Source organism: Typopeltis vanoorti, chromosome 12, assembly GCF_054136105.1.
Source record: "Typopeltis vanoorti isolate ZY-2024b chromosome 12, IOZ_Tvanoo_1.0, whole genome shotgun sequence".
Lineage (NCBI taxonomy): Eukaryota > Metazoa > Arthropoda > Arachnida > Uropygi > Thelyphonidae > Typopeltis > Typopeltis vanoorti.
The window spans coordinates 126,580,124-126,601,235 of NC_143560.1; the positions used below are offsets into that span (position 1 = coordinate 126,580,124).

At 38.3% G+C, this 21,112-nt stretch overlaps 1 protein-coding gene across 4 annotated transcripts in view; it reads right to left on the reverse strand.

The window, feature by feature from the left end:
• Positions 1-21,112, reverse strand: part of LOC150101214 (rho GTPase-activating protein 45-like) — a 519,012-nt gene that overhangs the window by 343,622 nt on the left and 154,278 nt on the right. For 3 of the 4 annotated variants that reach the window (XM_090401286.1, XM_090401287.1, XM_090401288.1), the window contains one exon: positions 10,457-10,517. The exons of the other annotated variant lie outside the window; for it this stretch is intronic. In XM_090401286.1, the coding sequence (XP_090257412.1) occupies positions 10,457-10,517 (61 nt within the window). The remainder of the gene's footprint in view (positions 1-10,456; positions 10,518-21,112) is intronic. 4 annotated transcript variants of the gene reach the window in all.

Here is a 21,112-nt window from a genome sequence, read left to right on the forward strand (position 1 = left end):
CACCCCCTTCAATACTCACAAAACTAATATCTTGAATTGCTTTCTTATTCACATCAGGAGTCAAAGAAAATTACTCCTATATATTCATAATTTGTGATCCAAAATAAAAAAATATATATATATATATATATAATAAAATGAAATATCTAAAGAACAAATTGATAGAATTCATAATTCATTTTAAAAATAGTTCTTCCAGATAAATTCAATTTATCTGGAAGAACTATTTTTAAAATGAATTATAAATTCTATCAATTTGTTCTTTAGATACTTTCATTCATAATTATTATCATTATTTAGCAGAATTATGTAGCTGCAATGATTTATTAAGTAAATTCAGAAATAGTACATCTGAATGGAGTGCAAAAATACTCAAGCTGAATGACTCAAAATAGGATTTTTTTTTTTTTCCATGCAACCTTCTTTGTATATTACAGGCAAACATATAGATCTACTTTGGTTTTACTCCATGAACAAAAAGATTACAGGTGTTTTCTGCTGAGAGTAAAAAAAATCTAGTTAACAGGTATGGCTTCAAACATCTATCTCTAATCCAGAGTATTTTAGTAATAAGCTGTGACACCTTTTGGCTACTTGTATATGGAAATAAGGATTCTGCATTATTTCAACCTTGGTATCACTTCTGGATCTGGATCCCACTGATGAGACCTCAATAAAGGTTGAAACTGGTCTGTATAGTGACCCCCTTCCAAAATGCATACTTCATGCATTACAGAAGGGGATCATAATGTTACTTCACCTGCAAACTTTGTTTGCTTACAATTGGATAGCGGATTAAACCAAGAATATAATTTCTTGGCATCTTTAATTTATAATGGCATCAAAAGTAACCGCAAAATAAGATAATAATGCACTAGAAGTTATGAAAGAAACTTTCAAGAAGGTGGTGAAAAAGTAACCCCCTTCCATAATGCATACTTCATGCATTACAGAAGGGGGTCATAATGTTATTTCACCTGCAAACTTTGTTTGCTTACAATTGGATAGCAGATTAAACCAAGAATATAATTTCTTGGCATCTTTAATTTATAATGGCATCAAAATTAAACCGCAAAATAAGATAATGACGCACTAGAAGTTATGAAAGAAGCTTTCAAGAAGGTGGTGAAAGAATTAGGACCACAATTTTAACAGCATCATCTGAATCTCTAATTTTACAATAACTGTTTTTCACAGTCATAATCATAAAGCTAAGAGAAATTATAATTTGTTGTCAATTGTGCATATTCTATTTTACTACTGACACAATGGTAGCTATCACAATGCTGCATTTTTTTAAAAAAAAAATTTAAATGCTTTATACTAATGCCAGGAATATCTGGAATAAGGGAGAGGAATTGGTGGCGCAGATAGCATCAGCCTGGCCAAAAATTATTGGGATCACTGAGACGTGGTTGACAGAAGAGGATATAATAACAGAAATAGAAGTTGCTGGGTATAGCATTTTTCAGCAGGATAGGAGGGGAAAGCATGGTGGTGAGGTACCGCTTATGATAAGTGACGACCTATGTCCTCTAAGAGTGGAGGATTTGGAAGGAAGTGAGACAAATGATTTTGAGAGCATGTGATACGAGGTAGAGGTAGGCAAGACAGGATATTTAGTGGGGTGTTGATACAGACCCAGGAGCACAGAGAATGGGGACCAGGAGATGTTTAGACAGTTAAGTTTGGCAAGTGCAAGAAGAATGATTGTTATGGGAGATTTTAACTACAGTAGTATAAATTGGAGAGGAAGATGCATGTAGCAATAGAGGAATGGAATTTCTAGAATTCTTGAGGGACACGTCTTAGGCAACATGTAACAGAGGGAACAAGAGATTCAAGAGTTTTGGATTTGGTTATAGCATCAGAAGAGTTGATAATAACTGAGACAACATCTCTCCCACCAGTTGGAGAGAGTGACCATATGGTTTTGACTTGGAAAATGAACAGACATGCAGGAGTATCAAATAAATGGGAACTTATGTGGAATAATAAAGCAGGTGATTATAATAGTCTTAGACGTCAACTTCGGGAAGTTTCATGGAGGGAGGAATTGGAAGGCCAGGATATCATTAGTGCGTGGGAAATTGTGAAAGAATATGTTAGCAGCAATGGTAAGTTGTATACCAGGAGTGAATAAGAGGACACAATTTGGAGTAAAGTGGATGACAAACAATATTAAACAGGAATTGCATGCAAAAAAGAGGCTATGGAAGAGATATAAAGAGACAGGTGAAGAGAAGATGCATGAAGAATATAAGACACGGGCCAGAAGAGTGACTAGTGTGGTAAGGAAAGCAAAACTGGAATATGAGAGGAGATTGGCCCTAAGATCCAAAGAAAATCTTAGGGAATTTTTTAGCTGTGTGGCCAGTAGGAGGAGAAATGACTGTGGAAGAATAACATTGTGGGATAAAAATGGGAATAGAGTGACTGATGCAGAGGACATAGTGGAATTGTTCAATGAACACTTTATTGGAGTATTTCATCCTAAAGGAGTCAGTTTTAATGCTAGAGGGATAGGGCAGGTTTGAGGTTTAGAGGTATAGGAGGAGAGTGTGTTTCAGATACTGAGTACTCTGGATGTCAGTAAAGCTTTGGGACTGGATTGTATTTCACCACGAGTTTTGAGAGAATGTGCTAGGGAACTGACAGTGCCTTTAACCTGCCTTTTCAATGAAAGTCTGGCTGCGGGAAATGTGCCCAGGAAATGGAAGGAAGGAAAGATAGTGCCATTGCATAAGGGTGGTAACAGTCTGGAAGTGTCTAATTATAGGCCAGTTTGTGTGTCATCAGTAGTTGTTAAGATCTTGGAGAAAGTAGTCAGGGACCGTATACAGAATTGGGGAGATGAGGGTAATGTTATCTGTGAGAGTCAACATGGATTTGTGAAAGGACGCTCTTGTTTTAGCAATATGCTAGCCTTTTATAATAAAGTTACAAGAACATCAGATGAGGGAAAGGCATATATTGCAATTTTCTTAGACTTAGCGAAGGCATTTGACAGGGTGCCACATGATAAGCTGTATTTAAGTTGCAGCATATGGATCTGGAGGTCAGATTGGTCACCTGGATTCAGGATTGGCTGTCTGATAGGTATCAGAGAGTTGTGTATGGTGGAGCAGTTTCAAGGAGGCAGAGAGTTACAAGTGGGGTCCCACAGGACTCAGTACTAGGACCTATATTGTTTAAGCTTTACATCAATGACATTGCCAGTGGATTGCAAGTAGATATTCGGTTGTTTGCGGATGATGCGAAGCTGTGAAGGATTTTGAAAATTTTTTTTGGCAACTCCCATAGGCACAGATGACTTGCTACTGCTTCTGCCTGGTATCTCCAGCTCTGGGCCTGGCTCCCACTGAAGAGACCTCAATAAAGGTCGAAACTAGTCTGGGTAGATGGCCAATCCCTTTAATGCATAACAGTATACATATCCACATAGGAAATGTGTTTTGCATTATGGGAGATACTGGGTTAGAAGTGCCTGGTAGCTTGCTCCACCTTTGCCACGAGTTGCCTTGGTGTTGCACTACTTACTGGATAAGATAGTACAACACTATATTTAGTCCTGAAGATATTTTCAGGCGCAAACTTTGTTTGCTCTCACTGGGATAAAGGATTAAACTAAATCTATTATTATTACTGTGAAGGATTTATTAGTAATAGTGCAGATGTGGTAGCCCTGCAAGATGATTTGAATAAGCTAGATAGATGGGAAAATGAATGGGGGTTTCAGTTTAATGCAGCAAAATGTAAGGTCTTGAGGTTTGGGAAACATCAATGGGATGCTGCAGTTATACTGGGGGAAGTAGGGGAGACAAGCGATCTGGGGTTGATGATTGATAGAAACCTGAAATTTAGGGGACATATTGCAAAGGTGGTGAAGGTAACACAGAGGATTGCTGCAATTATGAGAAGGACACTGACCTGCAGAGATAAAAGGGTTATCATTCCATTGTACAAGTCTCTGATCAGACCACACTTAGACTATTGTTCTCAGATTTGGTCCCCAGGATTTGAAGGGGATAAATTAACTGTAGAAAGGGTACAAAGACGGATGACAAAGATGGTTTCAGGAATGTACAAGGATAGTTATGAGGATCAGCTGAGGGAATGTGGACTGCAGAGTTTGGTGGATAGAAGAAGGAGAGGTGATATGATTGAGACTTTTAAACTGTTGAGAGGTGGTTACAGGGTTGACACTGGGGAGTTCTTTCGCTTGGTTGAACAGCAGGAAGGAGTGATGACAAGAGGCCATCCCTGGAAGTTACGAAAGGAAACTGTGAGCAAGAGAGTGAGGAGTGGTTTCTTTGCATGGAGGGTGGTTGAACCGTGGAATGCATTGCCTGATGGAGTGGTGAGAGCGAGAACGGTCAATGAGTTTAAGGTGTGGTATGATAGACTTTGTGTTTCTTAGGGGCTGGACCTCCACTCGATGAGTCTTGACACACTTTATGTTCTTAGGAAGGACCTCCCACGATGAGTCTTTTGACTCCATGGAGCCCTGAATAATAATAATAAAAAACACAAACTAAACAGTCTCCCCACACACACACACTTAATCCCACTTCAGGCTTTTAATAAGCAATGTGCATTCACACATTCATTCAATGGAATTTAAATTCATAGCTTGTAAGTTGAAAGCAAAGGCTTTAACACCTCAGCCAATGAAGTTGATTTGATAATGCTGGAATTTCTCAAATGAAACATATTATTTAAAAGCTGAACAACACATGATTAATAGCTACATATTCATAAACTTTTTTTTTTAAGATTCTAAAAATCAATTTCAGTGATTTCAAAATCAAGCACAATAAGAGTTTCAAGTTGCAACAGACAAATGGACCTATAAAGCTGAAAAGAGAAATATAACTATGAGATGTTCTATTTATTACAGGCAGGAAGCCTGAAAAAAAAAACAATTTTAAGTGCATTCTACACTTAAAAACCCAATTTTTCAGTACAAATGCTCATCCATTTTGCAAAATGCAAACTGGATGAGCATTTATTAGATTTGTTTTGCCAAGCAATTTGCTCACTTTCTATAATGAAGTAACAATGGAGTTGGATAAAGGAAATCTTTTTTCGGTGATTCCACTAGACTTTGCAAAGGCATTTGACAAGATTGTGCATGGAACTCTGTTGCATAAATTGGAGCAAATGGGTATGGATCCGAGGGTAGGGATTTGGATTAGAGGGTGGCTAGTGGATAGATATCAAAGAGTGGTTTATGGTGGTGTGGAGTCCAGTAGAAGTCAGGTGACTAGTGGTGGCCTCAGGGCTAAGTGCTTGGTCCTCTACTATTTAATTTGTACATCAATGATATTGGGAATACTTTGAAAGGAGATATCCACTTGTTTGCTGATGATGCAAAACTGGGAAGAGCGACAGTTAATTCAGATGACGTGGATATCATGCAGGATGACTTAAACAGGCTGACGGTTTGGGCTAAACTAAATGGCTGCCAGTTTAATGTGGCCAAGTGTAAGGTGATGCACTTCTGGAGGATGAGCTCACATGCTGTTTACTATATTGATGAAATGAACTGCAAGAAGTTGATGAGGCCAGGGACTTGGGAGTTATTGTGGACAGAGAACTTAAGTTTAGATAGCATATTGCAAAAGTTGGCAAAACTTCACATCAGATTACAAGGTTATTGAAAAACACACTGACAAGCAGGGATAAGGAAGTGATTGTCCCACTTTATAAGGGATTAATAAGACCTCATTTGGACTATTGTGCACAGATCTGGTCACCTGGATTTCTTGGTGATGTGGAAATGGTGGAGAGGATTCAGAGGCGGGTTAGGAAAATTGTTGCAGGCCTGTGGGATGACTCGTACGAGGATAGATTGAAGGTCTGTGGGCTTCAAAAACTAGTTGATAGACGTAGGAGAGGAGATATGATAATGGCATATAAATTATTAAAAGGGTTTTATAGGATTGATACTGATAACTTTTTTAAGACCAGTGCAGGAAGGGAAAGAATGGGTGGGGAGGGGGTCATCCCTGGAGATTGTGTAAGAGTGTTAGGACTAGATTTTTCGCTTAGAGGGTTGTAAATAGGTGGAATGCATTGCCAGAGGTGGTTGCGAATGTTTCATCTGTGAATGAGTTTAAGGGGAAATATGACAGGTATTGTGTGAATAATGGTTAGTATGTCAATGTCGGGTCTCCCGCAATGAGTCTTTTGACTCCATAGAGGCACCTTATATATAATAATAATAACCTGTGCCAGTAAAAATGTCTCATACATTTTACTGGTACAAACAGTCCCTGCTATGTGAGTCTTCATTAACAGTGTCACTAATTCATCTGTGGTCTGGAAATGGAAGAAATACATTTAAGAAACTTTTATGGCAATACATGTCAAATTGTTTCCCCTAATACTTCAAACACGCCACAATCCCCTCTCCCAATACTACTCACTCAAATCACACATTCTCTTTGCTTCTGTTGTAAGCTGATAACCACATCACAGTTTCACCTGGATTTACAGTGCTTTATTTATATATTTATTTTTAGTTTGCATATTATTACTGTACACTGTATACCTGTCTGCGAAATTTCTGAATTCAGCATCCACACTTCTTCCCCCTGCCCACCCATTTCCCTGTGTTGTGTTTCTGCTCTCTCATTCCCTTAACTTGCACTACTCACCTCTTCATTCACAAACTGTTTTATTTTATTTTCCTGCTCTTCCACATCACCTCTTACTTCCTCAGTTCTTTCACTGCAGTAATCACTCTCACTTTCAGCAAGTCTCTCCAGCTGACTCACACTAAAACCATTTAAAATGATTTCTGTCTATCTCAATCTCTCAAATTCATTTCACACATTCACAAAATGAATTCCTTTTTACTCACACAGTTCATTTGCATACATTCATGATCTCTGCTTGCTAGGCAACATATAGACTACCTTTCCTACAGAATGTTATCTTTTACTCTCCTTAACAATCTCCCAATATCCATTCTCAGATTCTCCTTGTTACCAATTAAATCATTCATTCCTGCTACTAATACCAACCATGCTGCTCATCCTATTCTAATCTACCTCCAAGAAAACCTACCTTGTTCACTTTTTATTCTCCCACATGTCTAATAACTGAATCCTCATACAGAGTCATGCTCAAATCACTCTTATCTCTTCTGCATTGCTATCTTGTGTTCTACTCTTCCTCATGCTTCCATGCATATATAATTCTTCACACTTCATTTAACATATGCTTCATCTCATGCCTCACCCTCCACAAATTCTGCTTTCATGTATTCAATCACTTTCTCACTGCCATTCATACTCTTTTTTCTTGTGGTCTTCATGCCTACAATCTTACCACCATATGCATTCTCATTCTTACCATCAACATTGCAAGCTATCTTATAGTTATCGAACTATTAGGGAATGCAGAAACAGTTTATTATAGTGGATGGCTTGCTATAGTGAAACTTTCTTCAGAATGGTATTATGCCTATAGGACATCTGTTAAGAATTTTCAGTGGTTTTGTTATAGTAAGCAAGTCTGCTATAATGGTGTTTGTTATAGAGAAGAATCAGCTGCATATTAGGGAAGCAAATCTGAAAGCAAAAGAAGTGAAGAGTTGATGAAAGTAATAATTTCATCAACTTTGTGTATAAATTATTTTAATTCCCAGATAACAATTGAAAAAATCTTGTGAATATAGAAATATGGATACTATAAATTAAAGATATCAAAAAATTATATACTTGGTTTAATCCATTATCCAAGTGTAAGCAAACAAAGTTTGTGCCTGAAGTATCTTTCAGGACTGGGGCAACTCGTGACAAAGGTGATATGACTTCATATCACTTGCCTTAGTATCCCATAATGCAATGCACATCTCCTTGCAGACATGTATAATACTATGCATTATGGGAAGGGTCACTACCCAGACCGGTTTCAACCTTTATTGAGTTCTCATCAGTGGCAGCCAGACCCATAAGTGATACTAAGGTTGAAGTAATGCAGAAGTCATATTTTCATATACGATTAGCCAAAAGTGTCACACCTTATTATTAAAATACTCTGGATTAGAGAAAGTTGTTGGAAGTCTGGCTCCCACTGATGAGACCTAAATAAAGGTCGAAACTGGTCTGGGAGTAACCCTTCCCATAATGCATAATATTATACATGTCCACAAGGAGATGTGCTTTGCATTATGGGATACCAAGGCAAGTATAGTAAAATTAGTTTAATCCTTTATCCAAGTGTGAGCAAACAAAGTTTGCGCCTGAAGTATCTTCAGGACTAGGGTAAGGTGATACAACAACCAGGGCAACTCGTTGCAAAGGTGGAGAAAGCTACCAACACTCCTATCTCAGTATCTCCTATAATGCACAACACATCTTCATGCGGATATGTCTAATGTTATGCATTAAGGGAAGGGCCACTACCCAGACTAGTTTCGACCTTTATTGAGGTCTCTTCAGTGGGAGCCAGGCCCTAGTGGAGATACCAGGCAGAAGCATTAGCAGATCACCTCCACCTATAGGAGTTGCCATATGGTGTGCCACCCTTTTTTTTTTAATAAATTACTCTGGATTTAGAGAAAGATGTTGAAAGTTTATTTTTTCACTTGGTTAGAGTATAGTAAAATTAGTTTAATCCTTTATCCAAGTGTGAGCAAACAAAGTTTGCGCCTGAAGTATCTTCAGGACTAGGGTAAGGTGATACAACAACCAGGGCAACTCGTTGCAAAGGTGGAGAAAGCTACCAACACTCCTATCTCAGTATCTCCTATAATGCACAACACATCTTCATGCGGATATGTCTAATGTTATGCATTAAGGGAAGGGCCACTACCCAGACTAGTTTCGACCTTTATTGAGGTCTCTTCAGTGGGAGCCAGGCCCTAGTGGAGATACCAGGCAGAAGCATTAGCAGATCACCTCCACCTATAGGAGTTGCCATATGGTGTGCCACCCTTTTTTTTTTAATAAATTACTCTGGATTTAGAGAAAGATGTTGAAAGTTTATTTTTTCACTTGGTTAGAGTATAGTAAAATTAGTTTAATCCTTTATCCAAGTGTGAGCAAACAAAGTTTGCGCCTGAAGTATCTTCAGGACTAGGGTAAGGTGATACAACAACCAGGGCAACTCGTTGCAAAGGTGGAGAAAGCTACCAACACTCCTATCTCAGTATCTCCTATAATGCACAACACATCTTCATGCGGATATGTCTAATGTTATGCATTAAGGGAAGGGCCACTACCCAGGCTCCCACTGAAGAGACCTCAATAAAGGTCGAAACTAGTCTGGGTAGTGGCCCTTCCCTTAATGCATAACATTAGACATATCCGCATGAAGATGTGTTGTGCATTATAGGAGATACTGAGATAGGAGTGTTGGTAGCTTTCTCCAACACTCCTATCTCAGTATCTCCTATAATGCACAACACATCTTCATGCGGATATGTCTAATGTTATGCATTAAGGGAAGGGCCACTACCCAGGCTCCCACTGAAGAGACCTCAATAAAGGTCGAAACTAGTCTGGGTAGTGGCCCTTCCCTTAATGCATAACATTAGACATATCCGCATGAAGATGTGTTGTGCATTATAGGAGATACTGAGATAGGAGTGTTGGTAGCTTTCTCCACCTTTGCAACGAGTTGCCCTGGTTGTTGTATCACCTTACCCTAGTCCTGAAGATACTTCAGGCGCAAACTTTGTTTGCTCACACTTGGATAAAGGATTAAACTAATTTTACTATACTCTAACCAAGTGAAAAAATAAACTTTCAACATCTTTCTCTAAATCCAGAGTAATTTATTAAAAAAAAAAGGGTGGCACACCATATGGCAACTCCTATAGGTGGAGGTGATCTGCTAATGCTTCTGCCTGGTATCTCCACTAGGGCCTGGCTCCCACTGAAGAGACCTCAATAAAGGTCGAAACTAGTCTGGGTAGTGGCCCTTCCCTTAATGCATAACATTAGACATATCCGCATGAAGATGTGTTGTGCATTATAGGAGATACTGAGATAGGAGTGTTGGTAGCTTTCTCCACCTTTGCAACGAGTTGCCCTGGTTGTTGTATCACCTTACCCTAGTCCTGAAGATACTTCAGGCGCAAACTTTGTTTGCTCACACTTGGATAAAGGATTAAACTAATTTTACTATACTCTAACCAAGTGAAAAAATAAACTTTCAACATCTTTCACCAAGGCAAGTGATGTGAAGTCATTAGCTTCTTTATATGAGTTGCCCCAGTCCTGAAAGATACTTCAGGCACAAACTTTGTTTGCTTATACTTGGATAATGGATTAAACCAAGTATATAATTTATTGGTATATTAATTTATAATATAACCAAGTGAAAAACTTTCAATAAATATGGATACTATTTACCTGGGATTGTTATACTTTTTATAATAAAAATTATACATAAAAACATCATCAAGCAACATTAAGCAACAGAAAATGTAAGTGCTTACTCTAGTCTTTGGAACTGGATGAGATGAACAGTCCAAGTCACCCATCAAGTATTCTGATACTCTATAAATATACACATATACATATTATTATTATTATTATGACCACTCCAAGACCTCATGGAGTCAAAGACTCATTTGGGAGGTCCTTTTATCACACACACAGCTCATCATACCGTGTTTTCAACACATTCAAACTCTTTGCAGACACCACATTCTCAGGCAAGGCATTAAAATCATTCACAACTCTGCATGAAAAAAACCTGCCTCTCACTCCCCTACTCACACCCTCTTTATACAGTTTCCAGGGGTGACCTCTGGATCTCCCCTGATCTCCCACTATTCTCTGTAAAACTTCTCCAGCATTGATCCTATAACTACCTTAGTCAGTCCCCTTTGGACCCTTTCCAACATCTCTTCATCCTTCTGAAAACCCGGTGACCAAATCTGGACACAATAGTCCATGTGTGGCCTAATCAAACCTTATACAAGGGAACAAGAATCTCCCTACTTCTACACATCAGTGTCCTCCACATCATTCCCAGAAGCCTTTGTGTTGCCTTCACAATTTTGGCGATGTGACCTTAAATTTTAGATCCTTATCCAGTATCACGCCACCCAGATCTCTTATTTCCTCTACCTCCAACAATATATTCTCACCAAGCATAAATTCTGCATCCCAACTTTGTTTTCCAAATTTTAAAACCTTACATTTTGAAACATTGAACTCACATCCCCATTTCCATGCCTAATCACTCAATCTATTCAAGTCTTCCTGTAAGGCCACAACATCTTCACTACACTTCATGGTTCGTCCCAACTTTGCATCATCTGCAAACAACTGAATATCTCCATCCAAATTGTCACCTATATCATTAATATACAAGTTAAACAGCAATGGACCTAAAACAGAACCCTGAGGCACTCCACTAGTGACATTCCTCTTCCTGGATATCTCTCCCCCATACACAACTTGTTGATATCTATCAGATAGCCAGTCTCCAATTCGAAGCACCAATCTAATATCCAACCCCATCTGCTCTAGTTTGACTGTCAACCTATCATGAGGTACTCTATCAAATGCCTTTGCGAAATCCAAGTATATTACTGTGTATCCTTTTCCTCTGTACAAGTAAGCGGTCACTTTAATGTAATAAGTAAGTAGATTACTAAAACATGACCTTCCTTTAGCAAATCCATGCTGTCCATCAAACATAATACCATTGTTATCAACCCAACTCTGGATCCTAGTTCTCACAAGTTTCTCCAACAACTTAACCACAACACCTGACACACAGATATGCCTATAGTCTGATGCTTGAGTTTGATCACCTCCTTTATGAAGTGGCACAATCTTGCTCTCCTTCCACTCCTTAGGAACTTGATCGAGTGCAAGACTCATATTAAAAAAATATGTCAAGGCAGGCGTCAACTCCCTGGCACATTCTTTCAGAATATGTGGTGATATATTATCAAGTCCCACAGCCTTATTAACATCTAGTTTACTCAACTCCCCATACACCTCTTGATCACCTACAGTCAGTCTCTCCTCCCCATCATCAACTGCTCTCAATCCCTCCATGAAGTCACATTCACAAGATTGAAAGATCTTTATGAACTGCTCAATAAGTATCTCCACCACACATTCTGCAACAGCTGTCTCTTTATACCATTTCCTCCAATCAGTGTCATCCTTCCATAATCATTCTTTCTTTTGAATGATATAATCACGTAATCACAAGAAAGATATTTATTTAACCAAATATTTCGGTCTGGAAATAGCAGACCATCGTCGGTGGTATTACAAGAACAGTTTAAAAAAATATATACAAGCTAGAATACTAACAATAGATCGTTGAAATTAGAACATGCCGCGTGATGTTATATCACTAAGTATGAAACGAAATATTTTGAAGTAGAAACATGATTGAATTTGCTATAAAAAAAAAAAAAAAAAAAAAAAAAAAAAAAAAAAAATTAATGAGTAATCTTGATTAGGCTTTCCCAGATTTTTGATATAGATATGCAGTCATTACGATTCAGGTTGGGATGATGGAGCAAGGCCTCCACGCTTTCCTTGAACAAACGTTCGAACCTATAACGGGATCTATGTAAGAGGCGCGTTTTGGACCAAAGGATGCTGTGGTCAGTTTCAATCCCGTGTTGAGCTAAACCAGAACTGCTCAATAAGTATCTCCACCACACATTCTGCAACAGCTGTCTCTTTATACCATTTCCTCCAATCAGTGTCATCCTTCCATAATCATTCTTTCTTTTGAATGATATAATCACGTAATCACAAGAAAGATATTTATTTAACCAAATATTTCGGTCTGGAAATAGCAGACCATCGTCGGTGGTATTACAAGAACAGTTTAAAAAAATATATACAAGCTAGAATACTAACAATAGATCGTTGAAATTAGAACATGCCGCGTGATGTTATATCACTAAGTATGAAACGAAATATTTTGAAGTAGAAACATGATTGAATTTGCTATAAAAAAAAAAAAAAAAAAAAAAAAAAAAAAAAAAAAATTAATGAGTAATCTTGATTAGGCTTTCCCAGATTTTTGATATAGATATGCAGTCATTACGATTCAGGTTGGGATGATGGAGCAAGGCCTCCACGCTTTCCTTGAACAAACGTTCGAACCTATAACGGGATCTATGTAAGAGGCGCGTTTTGGACCAAAGGATGCTGTGGTCAGTTTCAATCCCGTGTTGAGCTAAACCAGACTTTTCAGGTTTATTGTGAAGAATGGATGATTGATGTTCTTGGATTCTTTTTTCAAGAGAACGTCCAGTCTGTCCAAAGTAAGAGAGATCACAGTTGCAAGGAATTTGATAAACTCCAGGAAGAGATAAAGTTGAGCGTTTGTCTTTAGGAGAAGGAAAATGAGAAGACAATTTGTTAATAGGAGAATACGTAGCTGTTAAATCATATTTCTTCAAAATTCTTGCGATAGGTTCTGAAATACCGGAGATATAAGGAATAGGTACTCGACGTATTTCTTCACAATAAACCTGAAAAGTCTGGTTTAGCTCAACACGGGATTGAAACTGACCACAGCATCCTTTGGTCCAAAACGCGCCTCTTACATAGATCCCGTTATAGGTTCGAACGTTTGTTCAAGGAAAGCGTGGAGGCCTTGCTCCATCATCCCAACCTGAATCGTAATGACTGCATATCTATATCAAAAATCTGGGAAAGCCTAATCAAGATTACTCATTAATTTTTTTTTTTTTTTTTTTTTTTTTTTTTTTTTTTTTTTTTTTTTTTTATAGCAAATTCAATCATGTTTCTACTTCAAAATATTTCGTTTCATACTTAGTGATATAACATCACGCGGCATGTTCTAATTTCAACGATCTATTGTTAGTATTCTAGCTTGTATATATTTTTTTAAACTGTTCTTGTAATACCACCGACGATGGTCTGCTATTTCCAGACCGAAATATTTGGTTAAATAAATATCTTTCTTGTGATTACGTGATTATATCATTCAGTCTTATGTCGCAAGTATCCTTAAAACAACACATTCTTTCTTTTGCTGGCTACATATCGAAAGAACTCCTTAGGATTTTTTTTGGCTTCATTAGCCAACAGCTGTTCATACCTCTCTTTAGCTACCCTCACCAACCAAGTCACCCTCCTTGCCTGGTCTTTGTAGACCTCATGAAATTGGTTACTTCCACTTCTCTTATGCTGCCTCCACAATGTCCTTTTTCTCTGTATCGCATGCTTAATCTCTTTATTCATTCATCTCACACCCACCTTATTTAACCTTCTCACCCTTGGAATACATTTAGACATCGCATCTACTAAACAGTTTTTGAAAATCCCCCAATGATGAGATGACCAAATCCAAGATCCTCAATCCTCGTGTGCCCTCTGTTACATACTGTCTGAGGTAGTTATCTCTCAAAAAATCAAGAAACTCATTTTCTTTACTTCCGGTTGCTATCTCATCAATCCAGTCTATATTGCCATAATTAAAATCACCCCTTTCTTATTTACTTGGCTAATTTGATTGTACATCTCATTATCACCACCATCCACATTACCTGGTCTATAACAACATCCCACCAAGTATTTGATTCAATTCACCTCTATCTCACACCATACTGCCTCAAAACCACTGGCCCTATTTCCCTCTTGCATCTCCACTTTAAATGGACATAACTCTTTCTCTATCATCAATAGCACTCCCCCTCCCTTTTTATCCCCTCTGTCCTCACGAAACACATCATACCTTTCCATCCCTATTCCTGTCAGGATGTCATCCTCTTCCAACCATGTCTCACTCATTCCGACAATCTTTGGGTGAACAGATGCAATTAGAGCAACCATTTCATCTGCCTTGTTTCTTATACTTCTAGCATTTGTATACAAACACAACAGCTCATTTCTGGATCTACAGTTAGTTCCACTGATACTACCACTCACTCGATTTGATCTCTCCATGCTCGACTGGGGCCATTTCCCTTTCTGCTTCTTCATTTCAGAACACTTTTCAATTCCAACTGTTTAGTCTTGATCTCTGGTCACCCCATTCCTTTCCTGCCTACACATGCTCTCACCTCCTCTTGGAGCATCCACCTTTCTCATGCTGTGTACCCGTCCACCATGAGCCTCCCCGTTTCCCTGCTCCTCTTGCACACCCATTCTCTCATTTTCTATACTCATACCACTCACTTCCCCATTCATAACCACCTCTTCAATCTCTCCTGTCTTACTCTCCTGCTCTTCCACATCACTTCCAACTTGATCTCATTCATTCTCTCTATTCATATTCTCTACCTTCCAGCAGCAGTTTTTCCAAGCGACTCACACCATAACCACTCAAATACAGTCCATCGCTCCCATACAGCTCACTTCGTCCCTCAAACTAATTCCACACATTAACAAACTGTACTCCCGTCTCCTCACATATTTCAGCCAGCATATCATTCATAATCCTTGCTCTCCACCTCATTTCACCATAATCATACCTAGGCAACACGCTAACTACTCTTCCTGTCACACTATTCTCTTTTATCCTTCTAAGCAGCCTCCTGATATCTATTCTGACACACTCTTTGTCCTCTCTCAAATCATTTGAACCTATTAATAGTATTAACTCTTTTGCTCACTCCTGCCTCATATGCAATGCATCAATCACTCTACTCATTTTAGCGCCTGGAAAACATACCTTGTGCATTTTATCCTCCAGCACACCTTTAATAATAGTCACCATACGATGCCACTCGCTCATCTTTTGTTATTTTTTTAATTTCATTCCGCATCCATTTCATTTCTTGCCTCATCCAATCCAATTCAACTTCCGAATCTCACAACACATTCTCTCTATCATTCAATCTTTCTAACTCTCGATCCCCTCTTCTCACTTTCACTCTCATTCATCCTTCTTTGTTTCCATACTTTCGGTCCAACATGCGTCCAACTTTCACTATCATTCTTCCCATTTTCACACTCGTTCATCTTTCTTTGTTTCTGTTCTTTCAGTCCAACATGTGTCGAACTTTCACTATCGTTCATTCTTTTTTCGCTATCATCCATTCTTTCGATTTTTTTCACTTTCGATTTCTGCGTCACGCCATTTCTAGTTTCTTTCGTTTCCTTCCACCACTCTCACCTCACTTTCGTCCCTTTTAACATCCGTTACGTTTTCAAATTGCTCTTTTTCTTTTTTACTGATTTCTTAACATTTTTTCACCTCTCTTTCTCACCATACTTCTCTTTCAAACATATTTTTTCCCCCAAATTTTATAAACTACACATATTCTTCATTTACAAAAATGCCTTTCTTAGCACAGATTTATTAACAAATTATGGATATTTTCAATTACAATAATAAATTTCCACCATACTGTAAGTTTGCAAATCTCTGGGCACATCAAAATCATGTGCATGGATACTTGCATCTTCACAGCAAGTTTCTCCAACTGCAATAATTACTTGTAATATACTGCTTATTATTAACTAATACCACCATACCCATCATATTAATTATAAATTATATAAGATGCTTAAAAAGTGATGTTTAATTGTGTAACTAGATAAGAAAACATTAAAACTATTCTTAAATGTCCATGCTGTTGACAAAAAACAGTGTGGACATTGCACCAAAGTGACTGACTTGCTTGCACATATCTTAATTTGTGCAAGCAAATCACCTGTAGATGGTAAAATGGAAGTCAATTCTTTACCTTTTAGCTTTTGGAAATTCTGTTATCAAACTTCACCACCAACTACGCCATTACTGACACATTCTTTACCATATATATGTTGTTTTGTATTTTTCTTATTTCATTTCAAATTTATTTATTGTATTTTTAATTATGGAAGGTAAAAAACCAACAACTTGGCAATGAAAATTTGTAAAACGATAATAAGCATCCATTATTATTTTATAACAAGTAGGCAAAACATATTTGAATTTTGAAAATTAAAAGTTTTGAAAATGATGGAATGCTTATGAAAATAAACTAAAAAATAAAAATACACTTTTGGACTTGGTTGCCTTGGTATTGCACTATATAAAAGACAAACTCTACCCAGTACATTATGTTTTTATTTAATTAATGCTTTTGATTAAAAGTCTCAACAACACATGTGCACTGGTTATTCTCATCAGAGTTATGGCCAAAATTCAGATTATTACTATTATTACGGGCAACTCCAGGGAGTCATTAGACTCATCGAGGGGGGCCCCAAATCATATTCATCACAACTATTCGACATTCATACAGTATCTATCATACCTTGCCTTAAACTCATTCACTGTTACAGCATCCACCACAGACTCAGGGAGTGCATTCCACTCATTCACTACTCTAAAAGTAAAGAACCCAGCTCTAACACCTTTACTAACCACACTTTTGCCCAGTTTCCATGGATGTCCCCTAGTCCTCCCACAACCAGCCCTGTTCTCAAAAATATCTTCTGAATTAATTTTATAGAAACCCTTCAGTAATTTGAATGTCTCAAACATATCTCCCTTCCTCTGCCTATCAACCAATTTTTGCAACCCACAAATCCTCAACCTGTTCTCATACGGTTCATTCCACAGACCTGCTATCATCTTGGTCACTCGCCTCTTGATCCTCTCCACCTCCTCCCCATCAAGAAGAAACCTAGGTGACCAAATCTGAGCACAGTAGTCGAGATGGGGTCTTATCAAGGCTCGATACAGAGGAACAATAACCTGCTTGTCTCTGCTTGTCAACGTATTCTTCAGCAACCAAGTGATTTGATGAGCTGATTTGGCCACTTTTGCAATGTGTCCCCTAAATTTCAATTCCTTATCCACCAACATTTCTAAATCTCGTGCCTCATCAATTTCCTGGAGCACGATTCCACCAATGCAGTAAACTGCAGGCAATCTTTTCACCCCAAAATGCATAACCTTACATTTTGCCACAATAAATTGAAATCCATTCTCCTTAGCCCAGACCTCCAATCTATCCAAATCATCCTGCAAAATTTTGACGTCATCTGCATTCACTATTGCCCTACCCAACTTCGCATCATCCGCAAACAAATGAAATGTTCCTCTCAGATCCTTTCCTATATCATTTATGAACAAATTAAACAGCAGTGGTCCAAGAACAGATCCTTGTGGTACACCACTAGTCACAGGCCGTCTTGTGGACTCTACTCCTGAGTAAACCACCCTCTGATATCTCTCCGTCAACCACCCTCCTATCCATCTCACCAACCCTATGTCCATTCCCATATGCTGCAATTTACTGATTAGAATTCCATGTGGTATCCTGTCAAAGGCCTTAACAAGGTCCAGTAGAATCACTGTAAACCCATTACCCTTATCCAGTTCAGCCGTCACTGTGTTATAATACGTGAGCAAGTTACTGAGGCATGACCTATCCTTCACAAAACCATGCTGTCCCCGATACAGTATCCCATTTTCTTCTATCCAATCTTGTATTTTCCTCTCGACTATTTACTCTAAGACCTTGATAATGATTCCTGTTATGCTGATTGGCCAGTAATTTTCAACAGCAGCCTTGGAACCACCTTTGTGCAGTGGACTTTTCCCCTCTTTCCACCCCCTTGGGACTGACCCAGTCCTGAGGCTCAAATTAAACAAAATGGTCAAGGGCACTGACAATTCTTTGGCCGCTTCACGTACGACACGAGCTGGTATACCATCCAATCCCACAGATGTATTAACATTGAGGTTCTGTAATAGACTAGTTACCTCTACTTCATTCATCACAATTCCAGTATAAGCTGTTGGTTCTTCCATTCCTGCAAAGTCACCACCTGGATGATATACTCTTGCAAAGTGCTTGCTCAGTAATTCCACAATATCGACTGATTCGGTTACCTCCCTACCCTCAGCATTTTTTAAGATCATTCTACCATGAGCATTTTTCCTTTTACTTGCAACATATTGAAAAAACTGTTTGGGATTCTCTTTAGCCTGCGTGGCCAATTTCCTTTCGTAATCTGCTTTTGCTTTTCTTACCACCCTTGTTACCATCCTGGCCTGAGCTTTATACTGTTCCTGCGCCTGATGGTCACCCTTCTCCTTAAATTCCCTCCACAATTGTTTCTTTTTTTGCAGCTCAAGCTTAATAGTGTTATTCATCCATTTAACCCCTACTTGATTTATTATTCGGACTCTTGGTATACAGTCAACCATTGCCTCCTGCAAACAGTTCTTAACCACCTCCCATGCACTATCAACATCCAGCCCTTGCAGTTTTACATGCCATGGCATTGAGCCAAGCACACACCTAAGCTTGTCATACTTACCAGCCCAGTAATTTCACATGTACCCTGTCTCAATTGTAAATTCGACTCGTTTAGCCACCTCCCAAGTCATGACCTGATGATTATGGTCACTCTCACCAATTGGTGGCAACATGGTCATGTTCGTTACAGCCACATTCTCATTTGCAATTACTAGGTCCAGCACTCTCTGCCCCCTGGTATTTTCCAATACATGTTGCCGTAGATAGTTGTCCCTTAATAACCGCATAAAATCCAATTCCTTCCTCCCATGTGCCCTCTCCTCTTTCCAGTCAATGTTACCATAATTGAAATCACCCATAATAATTACCCTCCTTCCACTCATTTCTTCTATTTGCTTATGCATACTATCCCCACCATCCACTCCATCACCTGGTCTATAGCAGCACCCAATTGTATATTTTGTTCTGCTAGATTCTATCTCACACCAAACAACCTCAAATGTGCTTTTTTTCCCCATCCTGCAGTTCAACTTCTATGTTTTATTTTTTTTTATTATGTTACAAGATGCCATTTTTTGTAGGACATCTTGTAATCTTGGTTTATAAATCATAATATTTAAAGAAAAAGAGTTTCAATCTGTAATCGAAAGAAAGGATAATAAATATCTATTTGTTATTTCACATTTTACGTTTTGCCTTCTAGGTTGTAAAATATCAATATGAAACATCCCGTCTGTGGATCCCAAATTTTAAAACCTTACATTTAGTTGCATTAAATTGACAATCCCATGCTGCTGTCCATCCTTCCAGCTTATTCAAATCCTCTTGAAGAGTCAAAACATCAGCACTATTACTAATAACCTTCCGTGCTTCACATCACCATCATCTTCTGCAAATAAACTGAACAACTCTCTACAGTCCTGAGACAATATCATTGAAATAAAGATTGAACAGCAAAGGTCCCAGGACTGAAACCTGTAGAACTTCACTTGTAACCTTCCTACTCCCTGATACTGCTGCCCCATATATAACTCTCTAATATCTATCAGAGAGCATCACCAATCCAATCGACTAACCTGATATCTAAACTCATATGTTACAACTTAAAAACCAGCTTCTTATTCAACAACCTGTCAAATGCCTTGGGGGGGGGGGGGGGGGATGACAGTGTATGCCTTATCCTCATCCACTGCTCTTATCACTCTATTGTGATAGGTACCCTGATTATTAAACTAAGAATACCCTTTAAAAAACCATGCTGACCAGCATAAATAATGTCATCTTCACCTGCACAATTCTGTATACAAGCTCTTACCAATTTCTCCAAAACCTTAACTACAGAATAAATACAAATAAGCCTATAGTTAGATACCTCCATTCTACCACCAACCTTATGCAATAGCACTATCATATCCTCCTTCCATTCTCCAGGAACTTGTCATGTTGCAAGACTTTCAATCAAGTCACTCTGCCTTGACATTTAGCATACTCAGTATTTGGCAAACATCCTCTTCATTCACTTTTAACACTTCACTACTCCTTATCACTCAAGGAATAAAGCCTTTGGTACCAGGATGGAACACTAATAAAGTGATCATCAAATATCTCAACTATGTCGTCTGCATTGGTCATATGAGTTCCATCTCCATCAAGCAAAGTAATCCTTTCACAATCATTTTCCTACTCACCACACAGCAAAAAACCTCCTTGGGATTACAGCACTAGTCTTCTCTTATATTCTAATTTTTATGGTGATGATGATTCTCGTATTCCTTCACAGAAGGAATACATGAGCTATTATGAAGTTATTTTTCATCAACTCAGTTATAAAAAACACCATATGAAGAACAGTACTGTTATACTGTAATTTAAACTCATTTAACTTTCACACACTGTAGATGGCTAATTAAAGTTTTCAGGTAATGTCATTTTAGG